The 14,118-nt window shown below is 39.0% G+C and overlaps 1 protein-coding gene across 1 annotated transcript in view; it reads right to left on the bottom strand.

Moving 5' to 3' along the window:
* Positions 1-14,118, bottom strand: part of ALDH1A1 (aldehyde dehydrogenase 1 family member A1) — a 93,474-nt gene that overhangs the window by 53,520 nt on the left and 25,836 nt on the right. The window contains exons 2-4 of the mRNA XM_073634396.1: positions 7,507-7,611; positions 6,409-6,549; positions 1,302-1,431 (exon numbers count right to left, since the gene is read on the bottom strand). Coding sequence (XP_073490497.1) covers positions 1,302-1,431; positions 6,409-6,549; positions 7,507-7,611 — 376 coding nt within the window. The remainder of the gene's footprint in view (positions 1-1,301; positions 1,432-6,408; positions 6,550-7,506; positions 7,612-14,118) is intronic.

Raw genomic sequence — 14,118 nt, 5'->3', positions numbered from 1 at the left:
TGTATGTAGAAAACAAAGTAAATACTGACTGTTTTGCTTTTATAATTTGTCACTGCAGCCAGTTGAGATTTTAAGGTCTGTGAATGCTGATTTTTAAGCAGGTTTCATGGAGATAGGGCAGCCATACCAGGTGTGTACTCCAACTGCAGTGGAAGTTGGAGTCAGAATTAAATTTATGGTAGTATAGTAAAAATGTCTTGAGTCAGTGTTGGGAAACTGGGAGCCCTCCTTTGTATGCCTTTTTTTGTCTGGCTTCATAGACCCTAAAGACTTACGCTTATTGTTTCTGTGTACAGCATGTTATCAAATATGTAATTGGAAGTGTTAATGAAAAGACTGCCATTGCCACTAAAACCAAGACCTTGGTGTAAGTTCTGGGATGTGGTGGTCAATTAAGGTACGAGGTGTTTAGTCTCAGAGAACTGCCCAGTGGTTCCTAGTGCAGATCTGGATGTCCACCACAAAAGAGAAGAGAAAGCCGTTAAAGTGTAGTAAGTTGGTTAAAAAAATGGAAATTGTCTCAAAGAAACAAATGCTTCAATCATAGATAAAAACGGAAATGGCAAATTACTTTCATCTTTTGAGGCTGCAGTTACCCTAGGGGGTGGGAACACATGACCTTCCAAGTACACGGGCGGAGAAAAACCTGTCTCTACGCAGGATGAGAGTGGTCACTCTTAATGCCATGGAGGTTTCAGTCCTGGGTCCTATGCAGGGGTCTCAGGTGGGTGTGCAAAATCTTTGACCTCAGAGAGAATCTATAAAGAAGCCTGTCAGTAGTCAGTGTGGTACTGTCATTCGTGTCAGCTGGACCTTGTGCCAGCTGGATCTCTAGAAGTCTTCTAGAGACCCAGACAGCATGCATGACAGCACCACACTGGACTCAACATATGACAAAGGGCACCTCTGCCAATCTGACCACCGACAGGCTTTTTTAGCAGACTCTTTCTGAACACATAGACCTTGGTGTGGTCTTGTTTATTGTTTTCTGTAAAAAAAATGGGGAGTGTTAAAGCAGGTGGGTCTGTACATCTACTATACTTGTGTCACAGAACTTGAAAATCAGAAGTGTTAAAATGGTGGTATCTCAGCTTCTTGGGGAAGCTCCCTTCTAAAGTTTGAAAAAATGTTTATCGTGTGAATATCTTGGCCAGGTAATATTTTTTAACATTCAAATACAATAGGATGACCAGTAGTGAGATGGTTGCTCGTCCAAGCCCAATGTTTATATTGTTGGTTTACTATAAGACAGCAACAATGATAATAGTACTGACATAATAGATGCATGTGTTAGAACATACCCATTGGTATTGTGCGACCGTGGTTTTTGTCTGCCCAGCCTGCACAGTAACGTAGAGATTTCACAGCTCCCGGAATGTCAGCCAGGTAGGATGCAGCAAATGGTTTTCCTGCATCTATGGATTCCATAGTCTGGGAAGAACATTCACACCATAAGTATATTATATCTACCAAATACATACTGCTGATAAACAAGCCAAACCCCCCCCCCCATTATTTTTAAACTTTAGTAGTTTTGCAGTTACATAAACATGTATGTATGTATGAATTTGAATAACTGCACAATTTCAAAATTGCATTGACTGCAACTCAAATGCTTTTTTAGAAAAAATCCTTATCATCTTAAGGAATGGTGGAAGTGTAGAATGGGTGTGCCAGTACAGTAAATAACAGATACTTGTATTGTGGAGACCAGCTTTACAAATAAGTACAGTAGGCCAAGGCAAAGTAGCAGAATTTCTTTGTATAGTATATAAATAAAGAAATCTTTTATGAACTTATTTACACTCTGTCACAATAATCTAGACCAGTTTAGGACCAGCAGAACAGGAAAATGCTCTGTGTAATAGAGTTTGTGTGTCAAAAGGCTCCAGTGATGAATTTCTAGCCCCCGGGTGAAGGCATAGTATTGTATACCATAGTAGTGTGTCCTGCGCCTGACACATCAGAGGGAAGAGTTGCAGCTCATAAGTAATACAACCTGAATCTGTGAGGTTGTACAAGAACCCAAAAAACACAATATTCCTCTATAATTCTGCTGAAAAAAATCTGACGAGTCTTAAAGATATGTGTCTATAAAGTAATAAGAATACATAGACGAGAAAGAGTAAGGAACTTTTAGGGTACTGGAAAGAGTCATATAGTGCATACAATATAATAAAAGTTGATTTTTTTTAAACAGTCATAAAATAGTACATTTTCCAACTGGTAAAGGTCTGTTGACTTTAGTGTTTTCCTCCAGGCATCTGTGATCCTAAGTATGGCAAAGAGGCTATGTTGGGGGTGTGTCTCCCCTATATGTCCTCAGTGTGTTCTGGAGCCCTCCCCAACACCACTCCAGGGGGTTCCTATGCACCATCATTGCTTACAACACACAACATGGGTGTGCATGTGATGTCAGCCACCAATCTCACCAATCACAAAAAGGCTTTCCACCCCATCAGCAGAGAGACACACCCAGCCCCAGAGAGACATTCACTGGGACTGGGTGTGTCTGTTTGTGGTTGGGGGATGGGGTTGAAAGCCTTTTTGAGACATACCCCTTTTTCTAGAGACACACCCCCATCATGACTTGTTTGTCATGCTTGGGATCACAAATGCCTGCAGGAGAACATTGAGGTAAACAGATCTTTACCACTTGGAAAATAATATTTCCTTTTCTTTTGTCAGTTTTTCAACTTAAGTGGGAAACCCCTTTAGGGGCTCAGAGGTACATTTTACTGACTTTATATATTTTAGGTTACAGTTTTGCTTGAAGTGGCTGGAAGACTCTGAAAGGTTGTAAAGTTTCACATACAAGCACTTTGTTTGAAGTGCTCTTTTGGGTGTTTATTTCCAGTGGACTATTTGGAGCTGATTACACTTAATGGATAAAAAGGTAGGGATGAACTGTACATGACTCATTAAATAGTAGTGTCAGGGTTTAGCCTGCAGTTTCCTGCCTGTGAAATTCTTACATCCTGACCTTCTGCTAGACCAGGGATCTTCAAACTACGGCCCTCCAGCTGTTGCGGAACTACAAGTCCCATGAGGCATTGCAAAACTCTGACATTCACAGACATGACTAGGCATGATGGGAATTGTAGTTCCTGAACAACTGGAGGGCCGTAGTTTGAGGACCCCTGTGCTAGACCAATGATTCTTTTCACATATGATGTTTGGCTTCTGTGCTCACTTAAGGGTGTCACCTGTTATACTGTGGGCTTTTATTTCTTTCCCTTCTATCACTTCCCAGCCCACCTCCCATTTTGCTTTCCTATATAAGACATGCTCAGTGCACCCCGCATTGCCCGAGCAACTTCCTAGTTCTCTGAGCTCTAGGCTTCTTCTTCCATTTGTGCTTGTCTGCTGCCTACCCAGATCTTGGCTCATTTCCCAGATCCTCTTCTGTCTCCTGCCATCTGTACTCTGCATACGTGAGTGGTCTCCGTATTATCAGCTGGCCATACCCGAGGGCTGCAACCTGGTTCCAGCTTGCTGCAAGTCCATCCCCACCATCATTAGGGGCTCTGGTGAAGAACCAGGCTGGGGCTTAGACTCCGCATCCTGGGGAACCCCGGATTGGTGATCTACAAGGACTCACTACCACAGAAACCCGATAAGCAGATAGTTATGGGTGAGTGTACTCTATCTATCTGCTTATTTATAAATCCTTTAAATTAACAAATATTAAATACATCTTGGTAGACTTTTGGGGTAGTGTTTTCCAGTAGTCCCTGGCAGTTCCCTTTTCTTTTCCCTGCTTTGTAAATGCTGGTTCCCACATGATTGCATTAGGATGGTTTTTATGTTGTCTGTAAGCACATATGATACAATAAGACATTTCTACTTCAGTATGTATTTTATATATATTATTGATATTTGAAATTATTGTTTCTTTTTGGATTGTATACTTGCCATTAATGCATAAAGAAGTTCAAAATCAAGGAAACATATAGAGTTACTTGCTCGTCTGCCTCCAATTATGTTGCAATTATGCTATATAAGGACTTTTTGAAGACTTTGTTCTCATTATTTAAAATAATAGACAAGCAACCTGGGGAATATGAGCATGGTGGTATAGTGTTTTACCTTGTGTAAGTCGGCATCGGGCTGATGTAGTATGTTTTTTTTTTTTCGACTGTTTAAATAAACACTATCAACTTCTTGACTCTTTCTGGTACCGTAAACGTACCTTAGGCCGGGTACACACAGGCCAAATGTCGGGAGACAACGGCCGGTTAAAAAGTCTGTCCGACAGAAGCCACCTGTTTGACTGGCTTCTGTCGGACATGCATGCTGGAAAACCAGCAGCCAACTGACTCCTGATCAGCGTTCTCAGCCAATGGCAGAGAGCACTGATCAGAATATTCTGGCGGGGGGGTGGGGGGTGGGGCATCCCCTGTCAGAACACAACAGCTCAGTGGAGAAAAATCGCTGAACTAACGTTGCATGGTTAGTACAGCTGCTCTGAACTGAGCTGACAGTTTTTTTTTGTGGACGAAAAAAACTGTAGTGTGTACCCAGCTTTACTCTTTCTCTTCTATATATTATTTATAGGATGTTGGTACCAATATACACATTGGATAGTCCCAGGTCCACATACACTTTTTTGGTAATCACTTTAAGATTATCAAGAAAAATAGTTCCCTATTTATTTGCAAACTCTAGATTCCCTAACACCACACTGCAGTCAGCTATTCTTTTCTCTCTGTTTACATAAAAGAGATGACAGACATAGACCTAATCACAAAGAAGATTAGAAATGATCCAAATGTCATACCTGTTTATTTGTATGCTTCCAATACCATCTCCCAGACTACCCATCCTTATGTACATTAACCACACCATGTTATAAAAAAATAGCAAAGGTGTGAAACTTACAACACCAATATTTCTACCTCCCCTAGTGCTGTTATCTCCATATAAAACCAATGATCCAGAAAATTGTGCTTGGACTTTACCCATAGCACTGCAGAACAACCAAATTTTACGTAAAATATATACGTTCTTATTATTATAAAAGCGCACATGTATAAAAGCATGTGCATGCATAAACTCAGTATACAGGCTTGCATGATGCACCACAGTATCCAAAGAGTGCCGCATGACAACAGTTCCTTTAGGAATATAAGAACCAAAATACAGTCTTAATCAATTGATACATTGTATGGACAAGTCCTCCTCTTCAGAACTGAGTACAAATGAATATGTTGATAAATCTCACAAAGGCAGTGGTCCAGTATTTACAGAGAACATGCCTTTACATTAAAGACATTCATAATAACAATTTGAAACTGCCCCCATAATAGCTTTTGTAAAAGAGAAAAAAAGTGTATGTACAGGCTCCCCTTGGAAGCCAGGGCACCAGATAGTTTCAGCTTGCAGGCTAGCTTGTCATAGGGTATGATGTCGGAAAAATATCCAGTCCCTTATCACTGCCACCTCACCTAGGTCAACACTCTCTTTGGAAAGGCAGAGGTAATAAATCACTGGATTTTGTCCTGCCATTATATTTTCTATGACAAGCTAGTCCTTGTGCTTATGTTCTGGATGGTAATGACCAAAATAAAGAAGTGTTATTATATATGCCGGATATACTGTACAGTACAGTATGTATAATTTTAAAAAGAGTCCTAACAGGAATGGGAAAAAAACAGTGTGAAACTGTAAAATGTGTCCTAAATACAAGTTTTACATTTTTATTAGATGTCATTTTTCTTTGTCAGTACATAACAACAATGTAACTGAGGCTGATTTACAAAAAGTGGGTTAAAAAAATCTGGAAAAAAGTCAGGCAGTTGCCAAAAATCTCATATTAAAGTGGTTGTAAAGGCAGAAGGTTTTTTTATCATAATGCATTCCATTAAGATAAAAAAACCTTCTGTGTGTAGCAGCCCCCCTCAGCCCCCCTAATACTTATCTGAGCTCCATCTCTATCCAGCGATGTACACGAGTACAGTCTCCCTCCTGATTGGCCGAGACACAGCAGTGGCACCATTGGCTCCCACTGCTGTCAATCAAAGTCAGTTAGCCAATCAGGACAGAGAGGTGGCAGGGCTGAACCGCAGGTCCGTGTCTGATTGGACACCCAGAGCTGCAGCTCAGCTCGGGTGCCCCCATAGCAAGCTGCTTCCTGTGGGGGCACTCGACAGGTGGGATTGGCCAGGAGCACCAAAGAGGGACCTGAGAAGAGGATCCAGGCTGCTCTGTGCAAAACCACTGCACAGAGCAGGTAAGTATGACATGTTTGTTATTTTTAAAGAAAAACAATGAGGCTTTAGTATCATTTTAAGTTTTATCCATTAAAGAAAACATTGGATGTGATGAACAACTGTTTCATTTTTCTCTTTTTTTTTGTCACTCATCTTTTTGTCAATCACACTATATTAACACATGAAATTTACTTACACTTAGAATCAAGATATCACGTTCCATGAGATCAGCTAATTTATTCAAGAGTTTTCCCCTTTCAGAAGCATCCATCGTGCGCCATGGTGACCCAATCGCAAATGCTTCTCTTGCAGCCTTTACTGCTTTATCTACATCTGCCTGGAATATAGAATACATTTAGCAAAGACCTGTCTTTGTGCTAAGACATGATTTGTTGACCGTTGGCATGCATTTATTTGCTAAGGAACAGTATAATACATTTTCCTACATTGTATTTTTTTGCTTATTTTATTTAGAAAGAGCGCTCATGTATACTTTGAAATATAATTTTAAATGATCTGTAACAAATTCTGCAATTTTCTGGCAAACATTAAATATTTATGATTGTAATTCACCATAGTCATATAAGATAAGGGATTATTTCTGTATGGATGTCATAGGTTGCTGCGTTTGTCATTACTAAAGTGCAGAATATGTACATTTATTATGAAAGCTCTTTCACTGGTGTTACGTTCAACAGATTTAAAGAGAAGCACAGATGACATTTAGGAAGCCATAGTGGGTGATATGGGGATGGGCAGTAGAAATCCGCATCTTGTTTAAAAGGAATGTACTGTAAGTAATGTGTATAAGCTAGATAAATATGACATCTGGCTTAGTCTGAGATTCCAATCAGACAAACAAAGCCACAAGGTAAGCAATGCCCACTGTGATATCCCTGTGGATAACTCATTATGCTCTTGGATTCCTTTGTCATTTTTAAAAGCGTATTTATATGATCAAGAAAAAAATATAAATATATATATATCTATATCTATATATATAGATATATAGATATAGATATATATCTATATATCTATATATATAGATATAGATATATATATATTTTTTAATTGTCAGATAGATAAAAAAGAGATAAAAATGATTAGGAGCAATTTAACATTTTTAAAACAATAGCCTTGACTCCAAAACATTACAGTTGAGAAAAAAGTGTGCAAAATGGTTCCTAAATAGCTGTAGGTAACTGGATTATTGGTTTTACTGTGAAAAAAAAAAATCTGAGCTTTATAGATTTTAGCCACTTTAAAAGAAGAGCTATACCAACTGTATCCTTACCTTATCTCCTTCTTCCACATCACATATTTTTTCTTCTGTAGCAGGATTAATGACAGGGAACTTTTTACCACTGACTGAATTATGCCATTCATTGTTTATAAATATCTGGGGAGAAAAGCCATAAATGTGATACTGTGAAATCAATTGCATATTTTGGCTAGCAATATACTGAATACAGTGAGGGAAAAAATATTTGATCCTCTGCTGATTTTGTTCATGTGCCCACTGACAAAGAAATGATGTCTATAATTTTAATGGTAGGTTTATTTTAATAATGAGAGACAGAACAACAACAAAAATATCCAGAAAAACGCATTTCAAAAAAGTTATAAATTGATTTGTATTTTAATGAGTGAAATAAGTATTTGACCCCTTCTCAAAACATGACTTATGAAAAACCCTTGTTGGCAATCACAGAGGTCAGACGTGTCTTGTAGTTGGCCATCAGGTTTGCACACATCTCAGGAGGGATTTTGTCCCAGTCTTCTTTGCAGATCTTCTCCAAGTCATTAAGAGCCCTTTCACACTGGGGTGGAGGGGGCGGTAGCTGTAAAGCGCCGCTAGTTTTAGCTTCGCTTTGGCTCCGCTATTTGGGTGGGAGCAGGGCACTTTTAACCGCCTAGAAGTGGTTAAAAAGGGGTTAAAAGTGCCCGTGTAGCATCGCTGCTGAATCGATTTGCAGGCGTTTCGGCAGCGCTGCCCATTCATTTTAATCAACAGGGGCGGTGGAGGAGTGGTGTATACACTGCTTCTAAACCGCTCCAAAGATGCTGTTTGCAGGACTTTCACACTCCAGGACCTTAATGTGCTTCTTCTTGATCCACTCCTTTGTTGCCTTGGCCATGTGTTTTGGGTCAGCTTTATGCTGGAATACCCATTCTTGAGCCATTTTCAATGCCCTGGATGAGGGATGGAGGTTCTCACCCAAGATTTGACGGTACATGGCCCCATCCATCATCCCTTTGATGCGTAGTGTGTTACCAATTGTTTACTTGGTGACTATGGTCCCAGCTGCCTTGAGATCATTGACAAGATTCTCCTGTGCAGCTCTGGGCTGATTCCTCACCGTTCTCATGATCATTGAAACTCTACAAGGTAAGATCTTGCACGGAGTCCCAGATCGAGGAAGATTGACAGTTATTTTGTTTCTTTCATTTGCGAATAATCGCACCAACTGTTGTCACTCTCTCACCAAGCTGCTTGGCGATGGTCTTGTAGCCTGATCTGGCCTTGTGTAGGTCTATAATCTAGTCCCTGACATCCTTGGACAGCTTTTTGATCTTGGCCATGGTGGAGAGATTGGAATCTGATTGATTGATTGCTTCTGTGGACAGGTGTCTTTTATACAGGAAACGATCTGAGATTAGGAGCACTCCCTTTAAGTGAGTGCTCCTAATCTCAGCTTGTTACCTGTATAGAACACACTTGGGAGCCAGAAATCTTGCTGATTGATAGGGGATCAAAAAATTATTTCACTATTTCAATAAAATGCAAATCCATTTATAACTCTTTTGAAATGTGTTTTTCTGGATATTTTTGTTGTTATTTTGTCTCTCACTGTGAAAATAAACCTACCATTAAAATTATAATTTCTTTATCAATGGGCAAACGTACAAAATCAGCAGGGGATCAAATACTTTGTTCCCTCACTTTATATATATATATGTATATATACAGAGAGAGAGAGAGAGAGAGAGAGAGAGAGACAGGGGTTGATTTACTAAAGCTGGAAAGTGCAAAATCTAGTGCAGCTGTGCATAGAAACCAGTCTGCTTCCAGGTTTTATTGCCAAAGCTTATTTGAATAAGCTAAAATTAGAAACTGATTGGCTACCATGCACAGCTGCAGAAGATGCTGAGTGCCCCAGTTTTAGTAAATCTCCCCCACCGTATATCAAAGCAAATAATTATAATAATTACATTTTGCTGCATGTACCTTGGCGATGTGAAGGTTTGATACATGTAATGTAAACCTGTACTATTTTCACAACTCCAGTAATGAAAACCCTACACCAGAATGAATACCGATGGATAAGTATTCACAAACGGAATATTTAAATACATTTTGTTACCTTTTCTCATTACTTTAAATTTTGGTATAAAAATTTGTTGTAAATGTTATCATTTATAATTGAATAATTGAAAAATGTATAATCGTAGTAAAACTTTATTTTTGTGTTTTACATAGTAGGATAGCGTGTGAAAAGTATATAACCCCTATCAGTTTTTTTTATTGCTGTCTATGGTGACCTGACCACAGTCCCTGTCACTGTGGCGATGACAAATCCCCAGTTGTGTCACTGGTGTAGGAATAGAGAGGATACCTTCTAGCAACTGTCAGAAGAGGTATTTTCCCGGGTTTTTGAGATTTCTACTTATTTTCTGTTGTGTTTCTTGGAGCAGGAAGTACAAGCAAATCTCCCTGATGGTGACATAGACAACAGTAAAAACATGAAGTTCTAATCCTTCCAGTGCTTTATAAAAAGTTTGAGCTGTAGGTTTTCAGGTTTATTTACTGCATACATGATTTCTCCTTATAGTAGTTTATAATAGTTTTTTACATATAAAACACAATTCATAAATATTATCAATCCTGCACATAAGTAAAGTCGCATTGCCCAATTACAGCATCAGTAGCAGCGACTGACAAGCCAGCTGCATGCTAGCTTGTGATTTAACTAAGGGAAAAGTCTCATCCAAGTGCACAAAGTGGAAAGGATTGGAGGGTGCTACGCAGAGTTCAGAAAATGAAAAGGTAAGCAGAAATATTAGAAAGAAACATATACACAAACATAGAAACATATTAGAGACGTTATGATTTTTGGTGGGGTGGGTTTAATTATACTTTAACCTTTTAATAGCTTTAGGATAGCAAATTTACACCTACAGTATGTATTATTTAGGAATAAACATTTTACATTTTAATGAGAATATTATTATTAAATAAAATAGCAAACAGGGTTAAATGAATTATTGCAGCTTAGTGAATTGACAATAATGTATAAAGAACTGGGAAAGTACACAGCAGGAGGGGCTGAGGCGCACAATGGGAGAAACTGAGACCTCTGTTTTAACTGAAACATTAGAAGAGGCTTTTAATTAGGCTCCTTTTGCAGCCTAACAGGGCTGACTGCTGGGAAACGTTTATGTTTGGTATAAAGTCCTAACTGAGAGCTCAAATCATTGAAATTCTTCCTTGATAACACTACATGTGGAAACTTTACAAGCACAGCAGCCACCATACTCAACAAGATGCTCATCAAAACATAATAAACACAACTTGTAAACCACAGATATATTAAAAACATGCATATGACATAAAAACTCACAGTATGTCTGTAATCAGGTTGGCATCAGTACCAGCATTTATCAGTCATTTAAAGTTTACAGAGTGATTTGTTTCCACTAGGTTTCGTTCTGTTTATGTAGGTGTAAAACAAAAATCCACAGTATTAATAGACTCAGGATAAAACTGGCTTGCGTTATTAATCCCACATTCATTTTTTTTTTTAGTAACCAGCCAAAACTGTCAAAAAAACACGTTCAACTTAAAATATTGTATTTTGTTTATGGGCAAAAAGAGCTACTCAAGTGTTTTACAAAATGTAGGCATAATTAGGAAATTAATGTTTTTGCTGCATTGAAAATTATGTTCTAACACTGTCAAGTGATAATTCTCTGTAATTGCTTTTCACGGGTTTAAAAATGATGTTGGACAGGGTGCTGAGGAGTTTCTCAATGTATGCCAAAGGTTTTTTTGGTTGCTGATTGCAGAAATCACACTGCTTGGCTGTGATAGTAGAGTATACTTGCCAAAAGGCAAATATTACCCTCAGAAGTGAGAAGGCATGGTTTACTGAACCTCATTATGCAGAACTCAAGCTGTGTTCATCTGTATATGGTCAACTATTGACTTCTCTATGCAGGGCAAGTTCTTCACCCATTTCAAAAGGAATTACTTGAAAACCCACAGGAAGCACGAGCTTGATTAGCGAGAAATGCTGGATCAGAAAGTTAAATCTGATTTCTTTTTATTATTTTTGGTGCATTCTGAAATAATGGCTATGACACGGTGAAATGAGTTGTACAGTAGTTTTGACTGGGTATCAAACACATACTGTGCTCATTTCATTCCACTCTCTACAAATGGACCTCTACTGACCTGACCCAGTCATACTGTTCAAGCAGCATCATCTGCTCCCACACAGAAGCATCTCTGTAAGCTGGTCCTTGAATATGAATTACTGTATTGTCTAGATCCACTGATCATCTGCAAACCACTAGCCTCCCTGGCGGTATGATTATTTCGGATTTTAGGTGCTGAAAGCGGTACCATTATTTTGCATGGAAATTTGGCGTTTTATATTGTAGGTCTGTAAATCTTAACAATAACACACTTAAATCTGTCCAAACCAGAGTCTAGTAGATATCCCGGGTATGATAAAGTTTGAAACACAAAAACATAAATTATAATATAATAAATAAAAATAAATAATTAAAAAAAAAAAAAAATAGTAATAAAATAAATTTCCCCACAATTCACTATCGCTCAATTCTGCAAGTGTTCTAATTTACTATCGCTGTTTTCTAGCTGGTCTAAAGCCACTTTTGACGTAAAGGGACACTTTTTGGTTGCTATGGACAATCTCCAGTTTCCAGGCAGAAAGAACAGTATATATCATATAAAACTGCATGCAGGACATTGGACAAAGCACTGGGGACAAAAGGGATGTGAAATCATTTCATACAGTACTGTAATCTGTAAGATTACAGTACTGTATGTATTATGCTTTTGACATTTTTTTGAATTTGCCGCCAGGCTCCGCCCCCGTGCGTCGCGCCGCTCGCAGGGAACGGAGCCTGGCATGGAGAGGCTTCGGAGGAGGACAGAGCCCTCGGACACTGCGGGTGACATCGCAGGATCCCGGGGACAAGGTAAGTAACGCCGCCCCAGGATCCTGCAATGCGATCCCGAGTGTGGCTCGGGGTTACCGCTAATGGTACTGAATTTTAACCCCGAGCCACACTCGGGAAAACCGCCAGGGAGGCTACTGTATGATATTAATGTTGTGTCAATATATTATATTTTATAATTTTTATTCTTTGGAAGAAAACGTATGACAATCATAAGATGCTTTAAAGTGTAACACTATCTGATGAATATTATACTATAATGTAAGACAGTAAAGTAATAAATTACCTGTTAATTACTTGTCTTGTTCTATACATTTTTTTAGTATCTGTTGTGTTCAATATTGCAAAGTATAACACAGTAAGAAAAGGATAAGGTTTTGTTTACTGAACTTCTTTAATATAATTTATTATTCTTTTGATTCAAGCCTTCATTGGCTACCCTACCAATTCAGAACAATCAGTTTTGCTGCGTTGTGAACTCCAGAGGAATATAAAAAACATATAATTTAATCCATCCCATCCACAAACAATACCCAGCACCCCTTCTGTGTTGTTGCTTAAGTAATTAAAAAAAGCCCTAACTAAATGGCTTAAATACTCACCTAAATCTGTTGTCAGGTTGCACCGGATCCTGAGTCCTACCTCTTCTGGGTTGTTGAGATGGAGGGTCCTGCTTCATGTTTCCACACTGGTGTTTTGTGATGTGGACACTTCCCAAGCGGTCCATTGACATGGCTCCTAGAAGGCCCTAAAGGCTCCAGCAGCAGCAGCATAATGATTAGGGGCAGCAACAAGATAAGTCAGTGGCGGGCCTAGACTGCAGCAATGGATCAACGGTCTTCACTCACTGAGGAGGCGTTGCAGAGAGCAATATGGCATGGGATCCAAGTATGTCAAATGAGGTTAGGAAGTGTTTTGCTGAAACAAAATTGTAAATAAATGGGAGCAGGATGGGTGTTTTGAAAGGGGAAGGCTTTATATATTATTTGTATTGTTATATAGAACTAGCATACATACTGTACCATAATCTGTCCTGATACCAAAAGTAATTAACAGCAAGCAGTAGATCATTCTGATATTTTAGTGTGAAAACTAAAAAAAGAAGAACTTACCCCCAAATGAACATGTTGGATGTTTTAAATAAAAAATGAACTTATTGCATGAGCATCGAACACTCATGCATGCTTGGGCAATGTCATTTACCATTTTTACAATTACAAAAAACATTACTGCTACATTAATGGTTTATGCAAATTAGTTTTCTTTTTCATACATCACAGGACACAAAGCAGGCTATAAATGATGACTAACTGTGATGTTCCAAAGTAATGCACATAAGGGGATCAGGGGAGGGGGGAAAAAGTATCCACTGTCAGGCCCAAAGAAACCACTCCACTGTCTGAAGGTGATGGTCACCGATGTGCAGCTCTCTGCATGATGCTACCAGATTCTCAGTGGTTCCAACAGGGTTTAGGAGATTGGTTATCCGGATTCAGTTCTACAGATGGGATGCTAAGGTGGGTGGTGCCCGGGCCCCGCTACAATGAGATTGGAACAAACATGTGGGGATTGCCTGTAATGCAACCATTCAGTGGTGGACCCTGTGTATATGGAACCTTGCACAATAATGACTGAACAAGTTGTTTTCTGAAGGGTGTGGTACAGGTCCAGAGCAGAGGACCCCAAGAAAGGGAGATCA

The sequence above is a fragment of the Aquarana catesbeiana genome, linkage group LG01 (genome assembly GCF_042186555.1).
Source record: "Aquarana catesbeiana isolate 2022-GZ linkage group LG01, ASM4218655v1, whole genome shotgun sequence".
In the NCBI taxonomy this organism is placed as follows: domain Eukaryota; kingdom Metazoa; phylum Chordata; class Amphibia; order Anura; family Ranidae; genus Aquarana; species Aquarana catesbeiana.
The sequence above is the reverse complement of the archived record's forward strand: the minus strand, read 5'-3'. Positions and strand labels throughout refer to the sequence as shown.